The sequence below is a fragment of the Palaemon carinicauda genome, chromosome 31 (assembly GCF_036898095.1).
Source record: "Palaemon carinicauda isolate YSFRI2023 chromosome 31, ASM3689809v2, whole genome shotgun sequence".
NCBI lineage: Eukaryota > Metazoa > Arthropoda > Malacostraca > Decapoda > Palaemonidae > Palaemon > Palaemon carinicauda.
Window position 1 is genome coordinate 26,969,284 of NC_090755.1, and position 18,644 is coordinate 26,987,927.

General features: G+C 36.4%; 2 protein-coding genes across 5 annotated transcripts in view; one reads left to right on the plus strand and one right to left on the minus strand.

The window, feature by feature from the left end:
• The window catches only part of LOC137624369 (neurogenic protein mastermind-like), a 58,253-nt gene extending 50,092 nt beyond the window's left edge, over nt 1–8,161 (minus strand). For 3 of the 4 annotated variants that reach the window (XM_068355077.1, XM_068355075.1, XM_068355076.1), the window contains exon 1: nt 7,646–8,161. The gene's annotated coding sequence lies outside the window, so the exon portion shown is untranslated. The remainder of the gene's footprint in view (nt 1–7,645) is intronic. The other variant, XM_068355079.1, reaches the window with a different exon arrangement.
• A 2,232-nt stretch (nt 8,162–10,393) lies between these two features.
• The window catches only part of LOC137624906 (uncharacterized), a 179,851-nt gene continuing 171,600 nt past the window's right edge, over nt 10,394–18,644 (plus strand). Inside the window, exon 1 of the mRNA XM_068355843.1 lies at nt 10,394–11,262. Coding sequence (XP_068211944.1) covers nt 11,112–11,262 — 151 coding nt within the window. The 5' untranslated portion in view covers nt 10,394–11,111. The remainder of the gene's footprint in view (nt 11,263–18,644) is intronic.

Sequence of the window (18,644 nt, forward strand, 5' to 3'; positions counted from 1 at the left end):
GCCTATACAAGTTCATATCTAGAAGCAAAATCGCAGCTTTCACTTACTCTCCCTGTCATCCACAAAAGCATAGCGAGTATTTTGTAACGACCAACGCCACAAGAGGGAGGAGAACAGGGGAAGAAAATATGAAAGAGAAGGGAGAGGTAGCGTGTTTGGGGGATTATCTATGGGGAAGCCCATCGCCTCTCACCCTCCCTTTTCCTCATCTCTTGCCCCTCTTTCCTAAAGCCTCTTCGTTCCTACCACTAGGACATCGTAAAGATTTTTTTTTTTATTCTTCGTCCACAATGAATAGTAGAGTTAGGTGGAGAGAAAGAAGGTCCTACCCTACTTTTCCTTTATCACTCAATTTCTACCTCTGTCCCCTTGAAAACTTTGGACCAAAACCTCTACATCGCTATGTAGGTGATGATGATGATGGGCTTCTAACCTTTATTTTACCTTGAGACTTCGTCTTCACTCGGGGATGAAAAGTAACGGGTTCTGAAAATTTCCAAGATCTGGCGAGAGAAATGTCTCCTCACATTATGAAGGTCGCGCTAACTTCAAGAGAAACAGATATTAAACGAAGTTATCTCGACTCAATAGTGGGTCAAAAAGGCGATTTCCATTTACAGTAGAAGATGGCATAGTGTGACCTGAAAGTTCATCGAAGAAGAGGTAATCATGCATCTGCTTTTTCGTCTTTTTTTACATTCTCCAACACGGGTGCACTCTCATTCACTCGCCCAGCATTCCATCCAACGTCCTTTCCTCCTCTACTCTCAAGTTTTCCCTTTCCATCGCCCCCAAAACCTTCGATCCTTGCCAACCATCACCCAAGCTATCAACGACTCTACAACTACCACCACCATCACCTTCCTCTCTCTCTCTCTCTGAAACCAAACTCCCTTCTGCTCCCTATCCTTCCATCCTCACCCACCCATCGCCCTTCCTTCTCTCTCCCTACCACCATCCATCCAACGCAGCGTGGGCAGTCCCCTACTCCTCCCACAGGAGGTCGCATTACAGCAGCCAGCAGCACAACCCCTGGCTCACACACATCACCCCAATTGTGTCTTCCAATACTCAAAACTAACAGCAGCAGTACAGAGGCGGTGGTATTCAACAACAACAACAACGGGTTTAACGAGCTTTAGCATATAATGCCATCCGAAACGTTCTTAGATTAGCATTTTGATACAGCACCTTTCGCGTGGGTCAAGTATGAAGCTATTTTTTTTAGTGGAAATTAGTTTACGATTATAAATAATTTTGAACATAATGAACCGCATGAACATTATAAATCACATAGGCTACATCAAGTTGAAAGATAGCAAATGATAATCAAATGAATATATTATAAATTCTTGAATGACCGTTGCATTTGATTTGGCAAATGTACACGATTCCATATGTACACTCTAAGAACAGGTATATATATATATATATATATATATATATATATATATATATATATATATATATATATATATATATATATATATATATATATATATATACACACGATCCTCTCCCTGTAAAAGGCAGACTCCTGAACTACGGAGTGAAATAGGACCCGAGAAAAAGTAGTAGTAGGTGAGTGAAGGGGGCTATAGTAGGCCTAGAGAGAAAGCCTTTCCCTTACCCTACACCTACTACCTCTTCTTACTTCGTTTCCTTCCCAACAGAGAGAGAGAGAGAGAGAGAGAGAGAGAGAGAGAGAGAGAGAGAGAGCTCTGTGGAAGAGAGGCAAGTCATGGAGAGGAGGAGAAGGACTGGCCAACCCCTTGACCTTTTCAGGGCAATATGGCTGCGTCCCTCTGCCTCCTCCTCTAACACCTCTCAAATCATCTCGTCTCGTGCGACACCAAACAATCAATTTCTAAACGGCCCCTCCCACCTTTCTCTTCTCCATCTTTTTTTTTCCCTTTCCTGGACAAGCATGGATACACAAATATAACTGTGTAACAGTTTGCGACGATGCAATTTTCCGCTTCAATATAGATTAACCACTGCCCAAAACGCCTGAAATTAGTGAAAATGGGATAATTGTACAAATAATAAATAAACCCTGAATACGTGTTTGTAATGTGGTCTACATGAATGCACCCAACATTCGATTTAGAATACAAACTTCTCATGAAATCTCAAAAGCTAACGAAATAGAGAAACATCGTTTTCCCCGAAATGGGACCATAGGCGGTAGAGTAGCATTATCTTTCCTCTGCCGTATGAGTATGTTTATAATCAAGGGCACAGAAGGATTATACAGTATAATGACTTTCAAAAGAAACCTTGACTCATCTTAAAAGTCCGTTCATCATATTATGTTAGCAATGTGCAAGTATGTGTTAAGCGTGAAGGTACATCAATGATGACATACTACAAAAATATCGCTGTGATTACGATTCATCTACCAATGTCACATTATCGATACTTTCACTGTAAACTATCAATATCGACGGAAGTGGAAAAACTAAAACTGTAAAAGTTTACGTTAAAAAAAAAATACTCCGATACAGTAACGTTTACCACCAACAAAGTTAAGACTCATGCAACTTTTCCAAAATAGCCATGAATGTGAGCAAATGCAAAGAATGTTGGTTACTTTTAAGAGGACGCAAATTCTGGCACAATCAATACATCAAACATTATAACAAAAAACAAAAATATATATTGGGAAAAGCGCACACCTCAAGTATCCCGTAAATACACACAAAAATCGCCCGAGGTGTAGCTTGCCTATTAAAACCTATCCGACGCAATACTTCTCTACACACAACACCATTAGAGTACTTCCGTAAGTTAGTTGGTTTCAAGCACAGGCAGATGTCAACCAAACCAATAATTACATCACCAGGATCAAAGCAAGCAGAGAAACTGTCTTATTGCCTGTCTACTCTCATGTTATATATATATATATATATATATATATATATATATATATATATATATATATATATATATATATATATATATATATATATATCTTTTCTTGCCAATCCTGTCCATTCCCTATCATGCAGTGACTGAAAAATACCCAAAGGCATTGAAAACTTTATTTGCACATTGATACTTGAATCAAGAGTCAGCCAATAGTTCTTTGTGTTAATTCACATACATTCTTACGCGATTTTTATATATTGCTGAACCACAAACTTCATGGAGTTTCATGAAGAATACAGTGTTGTATCACTGAATTATACACGTCTGAAAAATAAAGAGGCTATACGATGCTTAACATCACGATTGTTTATACACCAGTTAATTCCAAATATTCACGTATTTAAGAAGAAATAACAAAGAACGTTTAGTCAAGAAGAAATAACAAAGAACGTTTAGTCAAGAAGAAATAACAAAGAACGTTTCGTCCTTGCGTGGAGGTACGCTGCACTGGAATGTTTATAACCAATAAGGATTGTCCTGCTCTAATTCGCCCAACTTTCTTCCAAACAGGTGAAAAAGGACAAAATGGTTTAATAACTTTGAAAGGCAGGGTAGCAACATCCAGTTTATAAATGAGAAATGTGTTCATTAGCAGTAACAGTTACATAAGTTGAGAGAGAGAGAGAGAGAGAGAGAGAGAGAGAGAGAGAGAGAGAGAGAGAGAGAGAGAGAGAGAGAGAGAGAGAGAGAGAGAGAGTATGACAAAGGGAAACAAAAGCAAATCATAAAAACTGATTACGAATAAGCTCTTGGTCAGGAATGGCTAAACCGATGGACTTCGAAAGGTCCATACTTTCCCTCCTCTGTGCTCGTAGTTTTGTAACACTCTCAACACTGTTATGGGGGAGGGATGAGAACATGAGGAGGCATCGATTGGTCGGCTGAAGAGGTGAGGAGGGGGTGCACTGGGGAGGGGGGTCAAGGCAACCCTCCATCTTAAACCACATGTGCCAACGAAGACAAAAACTCCCCAACATAGACCCATCTCAACAACAAAGAAAGACACCTAACCCTCTCTCTAAACAGCACAAAATCCTTACGGACAGAAACTAAGTTTACTTAGATGCTACACAGCAGAGTTTTTGCCGTATCGAGACGTACTAGCCATGGGAGGAAGACGTCAAACGATTTTCTGGTAAACGCTCGACACATGTGGAGCAATATCTGCAATCTCATCGTGATAAACAATTTCCTATATTCTGCAAGTAATAATATTACTCTTAAGCCCAGCAACGTAAGTATAGTCTTTGAAAAACAACAAACACAGAATCTATGAGAGAGAGAGAGAGAGAGAGAGAGAGAGAGAGAGAGAGAGAGAGAGAGAGAGAGAGAGAGAGAGAGAGATAAACCAATTTAAATTGCGTACGATAACTTGCAATCGCCATTCACCAGCCTGACAACATTTTAACACTGGGCAAGTTTCCTTCCATATTATAACTTACTGGCATAAAAAAAAAGAAACGACAAAAAAAAATTTTTTTTGGAGGAATAAAATCAACGCAAGAAACGGGTAACAATGTCTAAAATCAAATATTAACAACGTTTGGTAATAAACAAGTGAACCTGGAAGCCAGCATATCGTAGTTTTTAAACCTCAAAAAAATTTTCATTCAAATGCTTGATTCATTAATAGTTCAATAATAAAGAGTAAAAATTAACGCTTACAACACTGAATTTTCTCAATTTCAAGTTATTTGGATCAACAAAACAAAGGACAATGTGAAAAGGAAACGGTAAAAAAATTCTTTGGAATCAAGACAATGTGAAACGAAAGAAAAAAAAAAAACACCCCTATAAAAGCTACGGACGACTTCCTCAGCCAATACCTACAAATGGACACTCAACTCATCATCCTACAAATTGATTAGGATAGATAAAGATGATATCAGGCATTACAAACTTTTAAAAATTGAATGAGACAACTGCGAGTCACGCAGTTTTAATCGTAAACCAACACAAACCGAACTCGCAAACGTTCCTAGAGCATAGCGGCGCTGCACTACCAACTGGGAAACGTTTACCAGCGAAGTCAGCTGATCTTTACGATAACTTTAATATTTTAAACATATCTCCAATTTATGCTAACTTGTGTACTGTACTTACAAATACCTTGTTTCTAAGGTAAATATAAATAACTCTACTCCCTTCATCACATATTCCCGACAAAAACGCATAAAATAACTTAAGTATGATGATAAAAGGGAGTTCTTGAAGGCATAAATTGAGTCGATTCCACAGTTGCCAAAGGCTCCCTCCCCCCTACCGTAAAGGGACATCAGCTTTAATATCGGAGTCTGTCCAACATCATACTGTACAGCTGTAGTCCTTTACAGGAATTCGCCCATATGATTATACAATTCTTTAAGAAATCTTTTGAGAGAGAGAGAGAGAGAGAGAGAGAGAGAGAGAGAGAGAGAGAGAGAGAGAGAGATTAACGATTAATATTAAATAATGTAAATATTAACGAGTAATATTAAATAATGTAAATATTAACGAGTAATATTAAATAATGTAAATATTAACGAGTAATATTAAATAATGTAAATATTAACAAGTAATATTAAATGATGAAAACAAAATCCCCAACCGGTACTAAAGTTACCAAAATAATAACGGACCCCAACCCCCCCCCCCCCAAAAAAAACGATTATCTATGTAACATTGACTAATCTTGTAAGTTGAGGTGGGAGGAAGCGTATACCAATAAGAACCGGTTGCTCTCCCGGTGCAACAGTGGTAACAACCCCCAACCCCAGACACACCTGATCCGTGATACTTTGGCAGGTTGGGTACCTCCATACATCAGCAATTACCGAGGAGGAGGCTCACCGTAAGAGTCGGCCAAGTTGTGAACAGGGTCTCGTAGAAATATAGATGACTATTATATATCTTATATTTTCAACATCTTTACAATGTATTACTAAATTAACAAATTCACAAAATAAATATAACGTAGTATCTGTTACCATAAAAATAATTATATATACCCATTGTTCATACAAGCCACTTCTTTAAACATGTTAAATACAGTACACCCCCATTTATGCAAATATAAATTTACATTAACGATAAAAATTAATAAGTGTCAGTTATTTTGTTTAAACACCATGAAACCCAATTACAGGCTGTTTCCAACAATAAATCACTGTTAAAATATTCATCATGAAAAAATAAAAGTATATTACCTGATAAAACATGCACATATCATGCCTAGGAATCTAAGTATTTTCTCCATTACAAAATATAACAAAACAACGCTGACGCACGAAATAAACTCAAGCTGAGCATCGAACCAAAAGCAAAGTTATCAACATAAATCAACACTACACCCATAGCTATTGAATAGTGGAAGCGCGGCTTTAAAAACGCAGCAGAAACTTAGAGAATCAAATGCATCACAATATAGCAACTGTTGCTGCCATCTATATTTCATTAGACAGCAACTATTCAATACGAGCACATGTCATAAAAATAAGTGTATTAGAGAATACGATTTATTAAAACGACGAATTCCCAAAGAAAATAAAAAAAAAAACATTCACTTTCACTATTATATTACAGAAAATTCCAGTATTGCATAAAACATACTTGGTAATTCGCAACATGGATATCTACAAAATCTTTAACATTATAGATCACAGGAGTAAAAACAAATATTCGCTATCAATAAAAATAACAATTTACAGCAACAAATTCTACTACATCAAATATATAAAGTAATTCCCAGCATAGACATCTACATATTTCATCTTGGATATTTCTAAATCACGGGAAAAATAAAACAACAATGTCCACAACTTAGGTTATTGAGGGGAGAAAAACTATACGACTTCAATCCTACAGAACTAAGTGCGATTCCAGAAAACGCCATAAGGTCAATGTACACAATAATTCTAATTACAAGGCTGCAAAAGGTCACTTCGTATGAATGAACTTTATTTACGTTATGTCTACCATGTCAATCGCGCTTACTTCAAAAAATTTTAAGCGTAGGATATCAAAATCTCTGTATCGAATTTTAATAGTCAATCACTAATGTGATAATTGTGACCACGTCCTTGTCATTAAAGATGACCCCTAAGCACTTTTTATCAGTAAACTTTTCTAGACGAAATTTTCCCTCGGAAACTACATGGGATTAGAACTTATTTCGAAAATGGATCCAGTTATAACTTTCCAATAGAAAACCCTTGAGACTTCTATTTTAGTGTTATTTTCATATGGGTTACCAAACCATATAAATTGATTTACATAAAAACAAGACTACTAAAACAAATTATTTAACAAATATAACAAGATTTGTTTTATTTATTATAAGGCTTTGGAACACGGGGTAAACAAGGCATAAGGCTCTAAAAATTGCTAATGGGAAAAGTTACTTGGCTCCTTGGATGTGTAAATGCACCAGTACATATGGTGAAGACTCATGGCCCAATTCAAAGTTGGGAAGCGACCTCCATTGTTAATGACCTTTCCCGAACTAGGATCATCAAGAAATATTGTCGCCATACCTCAATGCCAAGCAGGTCAACAGCCTCATGGTAGAGGGCTTATAAAATCAGCTGCGATAGTTTTGCTTTAAAAAATTAATTTGAGACTAAAACTTCTTCACGGTGTCTGTCTTCAATGTCCCAAACCTTTAAACATTAATTTGATAGGATAAAGGCTGGACAATGACAAAGTATGGTATAATTTCATGGCATAGGGTACTTACCCATTAGGCAGGTGATGAATTGTTTACAGCAGATTTTTTTTTTTATAATTCTCCAAATGATATATTCGTCACTTCTCACAACATAAGACTTTACCAGTGTTTAAAACATCAATACACTATGTCATGAATCCATCTACATCATCACAATTTCATTCATAACAACAAACACCATCAATCAACGTGTGGACGATGATGGTATAGGCCTATTATCTACTACAGTAGAGCCTTTGGATTTTGTAAATAGCCTCTAATATGAGAGTTGCCTATCACAATTCTCACTTTTTAATAAATTTCGGGGATTCAACCCTATAAGCAACTCTCTCTTTCACTATCTTTTAATAATGAACACTCCTTTTTTTGCACTGTGCACCGAACTACAACTTCTTCCTTTATGATTTATATAAAAAATCATCATTCTGATTGGTACCCATTTCACTGGTGGCACTGGCGGCGGCCAACATGACAAAGGCCGGTGCTTTCACTAGTGAAGTTCACCACAGACTGACTGAACAAGTGGCACGTCGTGTTGTCAAAGTTTGGCTGGGGAGCGGCTATTATTCTGCGCAGATGCTCCCTTCCAAACCGCCGCTCCCTACCGAAGGCTTCGTTCATCACTAGCACTAGAATCGCAAAACGGCCGGGGAAAACAGCTGAAACGAAATAGCTACGACTTACCAACAAGTTACCCACCATTTAACATGATCCTCTCCAAACACAAGGTTTAAAAGTAATCTTTAGCAAAATCTTTTCGTTTTTAAATGACACCACACCATATACTAGAACTGTTAGCTCACGCTGTAATGCGAAATGTTACATAAAAGCGAACGTTTGTTGTCTATCACTTATGCTACAATTCCTCTGATATTATGACAACAGTTATTGAAGTTTATACGCTCTACATATAATTTAAGATAAAACAGTATTATCTTTCAGTCTTTTACAATCGAGATGCTATTTACGAAAGTATGGCTGATTGTATTTAACATGCGTTTGTGCAAAATCGAACGACTGATATCGGAAGAGGTAGTTTCCACTGCAACCTAAAATGATCTTGAACGAAACCAGATGCCTCCCCGCCATCACGACCCGCCACATTTGAATTATTTTTTAGGCAAAATTATATCTACAAGTGATCAGAGGCAAAATATTTCTATTGTTAATGAGCATGAAACCCTTAAGAAATATATTTTTCGAAACATATATCCCAAAATTTCAATAATTCACTCTCTAAGTCTACATAGATTCTTGTAGGTGACGAAAACTAATTCTCAGATGAACATGAAAGACGAAGATTCTCAGTTTACAAACTTGTATAAAGAATCTAAATGACCAAGTAAATCAGCCTTGTCTGTATTTTCTCAGTGCTACATCAAGAAAATTTAAGGGATTTAGTAAGCTTGCGGAGGGGGAAATGACCATCCGCAGTACAATGGAAGCGAGCTGTGTGTTTATTTGAGAGATGTAATTGAAGTGAGAAAGAGTACGTTATGAGGTGTATGAGTGGGGAATCTTGATCTCCTCCTCCCTTGTGTGGTACCGAGTGATCACCAGCGACGGGTGAGTAAGGTTGGCGGGTCGCGGAGCTGTTGAGTTGACAGATGCGCGAAAACTCTTACTTGATGTACAGAGCACAAGGTGACTGCGCTTCTCATTAGTTTGGTGAATTAACGAATCTGGTAATGGGTCCGGCCATAGGATCATATATATCAAAGAGACGATGTCGAACACTACGGAGAAATAATGAGACAATAACTATAATGATCGTCATGCCTTGAGTATAGAGTGTGACACCAGGACCCGGCAGACCGTCTCTTTCTCTCTCTCTCTCTGCTGGTCGGTCCCAGCCCTAGCCACCCAGCACCCACCTATGTTACCATAATCCGTATATAAACGTTATATTTCCAAAGCCAAAACACGCCAACAGACTTTATCTACAACACGATAAAAGTTAATCATAAATTAGGTACACGGACCATGCGCAAATTTTACCATTAGCAAACATAAACGAAGCAACAGCTATAATGACAACGGCGACATAAAAAGAAGTGAAGTTATCGTACAGTGGCGACGACGACGTGTGTGCTCTGAGTGAGTGGCTGGCTGCCCTCCTTGGCCATACTTTTGTTTGATATGTCGCCACTGCCTTTCCCCAGCAAAACCAATCTATGTGACGCTCTCCCCCCTCCCCGACCCCACTTCCCTGATAAACTCCCCATGCACACGAGACATCTTCGGTAGGCTTACTGGCTTCAGCGGTCTTCTAGGTTTTCTAAGAGATGTTGTTCGCAACCCCCTTAGAAACGAGAGTAAGAGAGAGAGAGAGAGCAGGGCGAGGCATTTGGCAGCTGAAATAGTGAGTGGTCCTTCCCTCCTTTCCTAACCCAGCCACCGACCGATTACACCCGTCTAATCAACCGGGGTATTGCTGGTCACCTCCTCCCCTTAACGCCCAGCGTTTAAAAGGCATCGGTTGCTCAACTAATTTTCTTGTAGGGTAATGAGGGAACGCCAGTTTTAGCATGTACATATTATAGAAATAATCTGTCATTCTATTATACCTTATAATCTCTAGTATTTTGTTGAATAGCAGGATTTTACATGATTATTTGTCGAAAAGCAGGATTTTACATGAATAAGAACTTTGAACATTAATATATAAAACACCAAGAATTAAATGACAATTAACCTGAACCTACTTAATAAAGCAAGCGGTAACTAATACTACATCTTTTTTTTATCTTCCGTTAATGACGCGAGAAATTCAGTTATGAATAAATTCTAATGTAACGAGTAAATTCCATTCGGTTCGAGCCTTGCGCGCATCATCCGTAATTAACAATCGCACGAAGATACGTAAATGAAGGCACCAGATTCCGCACAGCACTTTGGTCGGGTTCAAAGTACGGCACAAGTCAGGGGGTAATTGAGCTTCCTGGCGCCGCTTGGAAACTTTGCGCCACTCGAGTGTGCGTGCATCCGTGCGTTCTTCAAGTATAAGCAGCTCTCCCAATTGGCTCGATAGAGTTGCGTGAAACCAGTTTCATGTAAGTTGCAATAGATTTCCTTCACGGTTGATGCAACCCACTGCATAAAACCAGTCGATTGCGGCGACGCAAAAATAACTGCATTACGACTAACACGTTAGTTTATGTTGAACCACTCATATCGAGGCGACTGAAACTGCAGTTGCCAGCAAATGATTACGATACAAATACTGATAGTGTACCTACCAGGCATTGCAACAGTAGCATTGACAACTCGGCAAGTAAACTCGTTCAGTTCTGATAGTTTTTCGGTAACTTAAAAGTTTCTGGATAATTTTTCAAGTTCTCACCGATACAACCAAAGTTGTGTGGCGGCCGTGTAACTGAAGCCAAGAGCAACTGAACGTTTGTGTTTCCCGAGTTTTCCCCTAGTTGCTTGGTTGCATTGGCTGTGGCGAGGTATTCTCGGACGTTTAGGTACGATGGGACTAGATGACCCAGCTAAAAATATAAGATTTGTCCGGGAAATTGAAAAATACCCCTGCATTTACAATAATACACTTCTAGAGTATTCAAATAAGGAGGCTACAGACAACGCATGGCTTAAGGTGGCAACTGAAATGGATGATACAGGTAGGTGTCTGAAGCATGCAATGTACAGTATACTTTTGTTATTAACCTGGAGAAAAGGTCGGAAAAAAATGTGATGTTGACCAAGCGCTTTCGTATTGTCTTACTTTTTCTGGGTCTTGACCCGGAAAAGGCGAGACAATATCAAAGCGCTTGGTCAAAATTGCGTTTTCTCATCCTTCTTCCAATTCAATCAAATAACAATGCTATATACGGTATGTGTATATTATTATTATTATTATTATTATTATTATTATTATTATTATTATTATTATTATTATTATCATCCAAGCTACAACCTTAGTGGAAATGCAGAATGTTACAGCCCAAAGGCGCCAATAAAGAAAGAACCCAAGTACGCAAAGGAAATAGAGAAATAATGAATACGCTATTATTGAAATATATATGATAAAAATACAAAACATCTTAATGCATTAGTTCTTTAGAAACTGATAAGAATATGAGCGAAACCGGGAAAGAATTCATTTAATTCAAGCAGCTTGCTCTCACACCAACACATCCAGTATCATGGAACCAGTTGCTTACGACGCTGCGATCAGTCGCATTGTGACTGACAACATTGGGTTCTTTAGATCCCGGCCTAAATTCTGTGCCTCCGAGCTCCAGGACCATAACTCCTGCTGCAATGGGAAAAGATGAACAAGCCAGGAGCATTAAATTTGTAAAATAAATAGACGAATATTCGTGCATTTACATCTATACTTCGAATAAGGGTGTTGCAGAAGAGTCATAGCTGCAAGTGGCATATGAAATAAAAGCTACAAGTATGTAACATTTTATTATTTTCACAATATACAATATACAGCACATAATGAAAAAAGTGCCCATGTATCATGCATCATTTAGATATACATAAGCCATAAATTACCTATATATAGAGAGAGACAGAGACTAAAATTATTACTATAAGTCTATTCCTTAACACAATATCTATATTAACAAGGAAGTTCTTCTTCAGGCTGTACTATATCATTTGCCAAATAATTATTTCGTTTGCAGTGCTAAGCCTAGCTGGTAGTGTATTTTTGTATGCATCATAAAGGTTGTGGTTATTTCCATTTAATATTTTCATGTTTTCTGAAGGTAAATATAGCTGATGAAAACCCCTTCTCTTTTCCTTATAGTAAAGCAGTACATAGCTACTTTTGATAATGATGTTAACCATTTGCATATAGAGATATGCCAGTGCATCAATTCTATCCCCTGAATGTAGATCTGGGGTTGCAGAATCCCTTAATAGATATCTAACTAAAATTAGTGCATGGTGCAAATTATGGGACATGAAGTTGAACCCTAACAAAACTCAAAGTATGATTGTAAGTAGGTCACGGACAGTGTTCATCAACATCCAGATCTCTGCACTGCTACTGTTTCTGTAACTATTTAAAACTTTAATATTTTAGGTGTGATTTACTTTTGAGAAACACATTAGGTCTATCTCTTCTTCAATTGTAAAAAAAAAAAAATTGGCTTATTGAAAAGTCTTTTTAGATTTGTGGTGATCAATCTATTCTGAAGGGTTTCAAATTCTTCCATTTTACCTTGTTTCGAATATTGTTCACAAGTCTGGTCTTACGCTGACGAATCTCATCTTAATTTGCTGGGCAGGAACTTACAGACTATTAAATTTCTTATTCCCGATCTAGATATTTAAATCTAAAACCGTCGTTCAATTAGTTCGTTATGAATGTTACATAAAATTTTTCATAATTCTGACAATCCTTTGGATTCAGATCTTCCCGGACAGTACCATCCTCTTGGTAATATTATGTATGCTGTTAATTTTAATAGCCAGGCCTTCTCCATCATACATACATACATATACCAAGGCACTTCCCCCAATTTTGGGGGGTAGCCGACATCAACAAATGAAACAAAACAAAAAAGGGGACCTCTACTCTCTACGTTCCTCCAGCCTAACAAGGGACTCAACCGAGTTCAGCTGGTCAATATTACACAGTAATCTAGTAGTTTTATTTCATGTGATATCTGGTGTTCCTCAGGGTAGTGTTCTTGGCCCATACTATATACGCATGACATGTGTTTTGGTCTAGGAAACAAGCTTGTTGCATATGCAGATGATGCTACTCTCTTTGCATCAATTCCATCTCCTGAATGTAGATCTGAGGTTGCTGAATCCCTTAATAGAGATCTAGCTAAAATTAGTACATGGTGCAAATTATGGGGTATGAAGTTGAATCCTAACATAACTCAAAGTATGATTGTAAGTAGGTTAAGGACCGTGGCTCCTCAACATCCGGATCTCAGCATTGATAATGTTTCTTTGACTTTGTATGACTCTTTTAAAATTTTAAGTGTGACTCTCGACAGCAAATTTACTTTTGAGAAACACATTAGGTCTGTGTCTTCTTCAATTGCACAAAAAAATTGGCTTATTGAGAAAGTCTTCCAAGATTTTTGGTGATCAATCTATTTTGAAGAAGTGCTTTAATTCTTTCATTTTACCTTGTTTCGAGTATTGTTCTCCTGTCTGGGCTTTAGCTGCTGATTCTCATCTTAATTTGTTGGACAGGAACTTACGGTTTATTAAATTTCTTATTCCTGGTCTAGATATTAACCTTTGGCACTGTCGTTCAATTAGTTCATTATGCATGTTGCATAAGATTTTTTATAATTCTGACCATCCTTTACATTCAGATCTACCCGGGCAGTTCCATCCTGTTCGTAATACTAGCTATGCAGTTAATTCTAATAGTCAGGCTTTCTCCATCATGAGGCTCAATACTACACAGTACTCTAGAAGTTTTATTCCAGCTGTGACCAAGTTGTGGAATGATCTTCCTAATCGGGTAGTTGAATCAGTAAACTTCAAAAGTTCAAACTCCCAGCAAATGTTTTTATGTTGAACAGGCTTCTATAAGTCCTTTTATAGTTTATAAATTAAATATGTTGTAATGTTAATGTTTTAAAAGTATTTTATCTTAATTTTCATTACTTCTTATATCGTTTATTTATTTCCTTATTTCCTTTCCTCACTGGGTTATTTTTCCCTGATGGAGCCCTTGGGCTTATAGCATCTTGCTTTTCCAACTATGGTTGTAGCTTAGCTAATAATAATAATAATAATAATAATAATAATAATAATCTGTGACCAAGTTGTGGAATGATCTTCCGAATCAGGTAGTTGAATCGGTGAAACTTAAAAAATTCAAACTAGTAGCAAATGTTTTTATGTTGAACAGGCTGACAGAAGTCTTTTTATAGTTTATATATGGAATATTTGTAGGCTATTAATGCTGTGACTTTTTTAAATATTTTAATTGTTCATTACTTCTTTTGTAGTTTATTTATTTTCTTATTTCCTTTCCTCACTGGGCTATTTTTACCCTCTTGGAGGCCTTAGGCTTATAGCATTCTGGTTTTCCAACTAGGGGTGTAACTTGGTTAATAATAATAATAATAATAATAATAATAATAATAATAATAATCTGGCCATTGAATTGGTGGAACTTCAGTAGTTCAATTCTTTGTAAATTTTTCTATTGAACCGTTGACGTATGTCTCGTTTTATAATTTATATAAGACCAAATTACTTGTAATCTTAAGATATATAAATTATAACTATTTTTGTTATCATTTCTCCTAAGTAGTTTATTCAATCTCTGTATTTCCTTTTCACACGGGGCTGCTTTCCTCATTGAAGCCCAATAGTCTTATAGCACTCTTCTTTTTCAAGTAGTGTCGTAGCTTGGTAATAATAATAATAATAATAATAATAATAATAATAATAATAATAATAATAATAATGTGTGAACTTTGTTAATACACTTAACTATTTTTTCCCCACATTGAGTAACAAACAGTTTTAATATCAAATTCACCCAACTTAGGAAATAAAATCCCAAATGAAAATTCATTTTATAACAGGTGCTTCTACCTACAGTAGAAGACAATTCTGTGGGCATAAAACCTAAGCGTTCATACGTCCTTGAGCGCATGTGTATGCCCTCCTCTTATCCCCATTCCTACATAGCAAGCGCACTTATCAATGTCCGTGTGCGGGTAACACGCGCTTGCGTGTGTGCACGGATAGCATGTGCACAGTCTTGCTTTTATTCGGAGGTATTTCTTTTCAGCGAAGCGTTTTATCGCGTTGCGATGGATTTATCCCAAACCAAAACTATAAGAGGATTTCAAACAATGAATACCACACCATCGTTCCTCTCAACGCTCTTTCTCTTTAACCGCTATAATGACCGATCTCTCTCTCTCTCTCTCTCTCTCTCTCTCTCTCTCTCTCTCCTACCTGTTGTTGTTGCATTACATGTGTTTAGCGAAAAGGGGTTAATACTGTTATTCAAACTTTCAAGAGCTCTTTGCGTGCGTCGTATCGCATTCCCCCAGCGCAATTATAAGTGTTAATAATAACTATTATATGTCCACAGGAAGTTAAAGAGGGCTTTGGCCAGAAAGATTCACTTGTTGAATAGCACACCCTCAGTCTAAAGGGTCCGGTGAAGCCACATCTCTCCTCAGGAAAAGTGATAACAAATTTGGGATTTATATCATAATAATAATAATAATAATAATAATAATAATAATAATAATAATAATAATAATAATAATAATAATGATAATAATAATAATAATAATAAACATACTGACAATATACTTAATAGATTTCCATATTAGATATAGTGGTTATAAAAATCCTAAATACCCAACAAAATTTAGCATGAACACTCTCTCTCTCTCTCTCTCTCTCTCTCTCTCTCTCTCATATATATATATATATATATATACAGTATATATGTATGTATATATACATATATATATATATATATATATAATGTATGTGCATTTGTGCTATTAACTTTTGTTAATTATATTTTAAAAATGCAGTCCATGTATGATGCATGCAAGTATGGACAGACCAACGTAGAGGATATCCTAACATCTCCGTTGGTACACAGAGTCCTGAAGTCCGCAGCAGACCTCTTACACTTCCTACAATTTTCCGTGATTAAGACAATGGCCTAAGTTGCGAATAAAGTAAAAGTTTTATAGTTGCTTCGTCATGATTGATGACTATGACAAAATGCATTCTACCGATATATAAGACCGAGTGAAATAGTTTTGTACAAGGGATAAGCAAAAGTGACGTGTATTTATAGGGGAGATATATATGGGAGACAGTTTCCTAGAAGAAAAGTGTATACGGGAGATAGCTCCGTATAAAAGAATATACATATCAGAGACAGGTTATCTTATAAAAATATAAGCGAATGCCAGCTTTTGTGTTATGAAGACATATATACGGGAGGCATCTTTGTATTATGGCAATTTATACAGGAAACAACTTAGTATAAGGAAAATGTAAACGTAGGCATATTTGTTATTATTATTATTATTATTATTACTACTACTACTACTACTACTACTACTACTACTACTACTACTACTACTACTACTACTACTACTGGCTGAGCTACAACCATAGTTGGAAAAGCAATATGCTATAAACCCAAGGGCTCCAACAGGGAAAAAATATCCCACTGAAGAAAGGAAATAAGGAAATAAATAAACAATATAATAAATAATAAACAATTAAAATAAAATATTTTAAAACTAATAACAACATTAAAACAGAAAAAAATATATATGGGAGACGGCTTCTCACGCGAAAAAATATATAAACAATAAAAGTGTTTGCAGGATATCTATATAAACGGAAAATATATAAAAGGAGATAATTTTGTGAAAGGATATATACGCACCTTAATCTTCCCAAGATTTTCCAACCGTTTAAATCACGTGAAATAAGACAAAAGAGGGATTAGGTTTTCTCAACTGCTTCACATTTATTAATGTATAGACTTATTTGAGTAACCAGCCATAACAATTAGTGACTGCCATTTATAAAAAGGGGGGTTTTCTTAGGTAAGAGGAGAGTTTCTATTAATTGCAACAAAATGCCATTAACCTATTTTTTTTCCAGTTTTACTCATACGCATTTTCGATATACTTCAATAATTATCAATATTATTTGGTTATTAATCATTATTTTCAATCTATGATCCTTATAAAATGTTAAAGCTAACACTACGCCTGCCCAAATGCACAGTAGCTATCAACATAGCAAATAGGTATATCCAACCATTTATGTTTAACATACATGCGGCAAAGAACGAACAGAAGAATACTTAATGTGCACTTTCAATTGTAACTCGATAAAATAAATATATGAATTTTCGACACTCACAACTGACAATCATATAAAGAAAAAGCTATAATTTCAAGTGAGAGAGAGAGAGAGAGAGAGAGAGAGAGAGAGAGAGAGAGAATGATGTTACTTGCACACAGGGTCACACATGCATACAGTATATGCATAAAGTTTTACTCGAATAAACTATATACAAATTTCAGTTAGAATGTTGATATGAGTTTAAGGTATTGATACAATAGTTATATTATTAATATATATATATATATATATATATATATATATATATATATATATATATATATACAGAGAGAGAGAGAGAGAGAGAGAGAGAGAGAGAGAGAGAGAGAGAGAGGCTTTATCGTTGGAAAGTCACCAATACCACACAATAGGTAGAAAGGGAACATCCATCAACTTTTACACAAAAAAGTTTGCAACATATTCTTCAAGAAAACATATTTTATTGAAAAACCTTTTAAAGTTCGGTTAACAACGAGACTTTTTGAGAGAGAGAGAGAGAGAGAGAGAGAGAGAGAGAGAGAGAGAGAGAGAGAGAGAGAGAGAGAGCACGTGTTTATATATAAACACCAGTCTGCGTATAAACATGACGAAGGACTAATAGGATTGAGAGATTAGTGTAATGCACATTGAAATTCCAGCCATCATATGCATTCCAGGGATTAAATATGAGAATACACGATGTTGCAGATGTTACAATTTTTATTTTTCATATATAGCTTTAGGAACATTTTTACATCTCATGAGGTGTATGATGGTCACTTAGCGGGCTTTCTTATGTGGTATGGAAATATAAAGATTTTTGATAGGAGAAAGTACGCAAATATCTCTCTCTCTCTCTCTCTCTCTCTCTCTCTCTCTCTCTCTCTCTCTCTCTCTCTCTCTCTCTCTCTTGGGAAGAGATATAATAGGACATTAACAGAGTTTTCCTTATGGAATTCAGACTCGCTCAGGAATCGAATCTGCGGTATTGCTGGTGACTGGTGGAGCAAACGTATTAGCTGATGACATATGTAGGCTACTGATACAGTACCGTATGAAACTATTCAAATCCATTATTCTTCAAAAATAAAAATAAAATCAGGAAATTTCAAAATAATTGGAAATGTGTCAAGACTGAGAAATTCCGGTTGGGATGAAAGACTTCCTCAGAACTATAAAT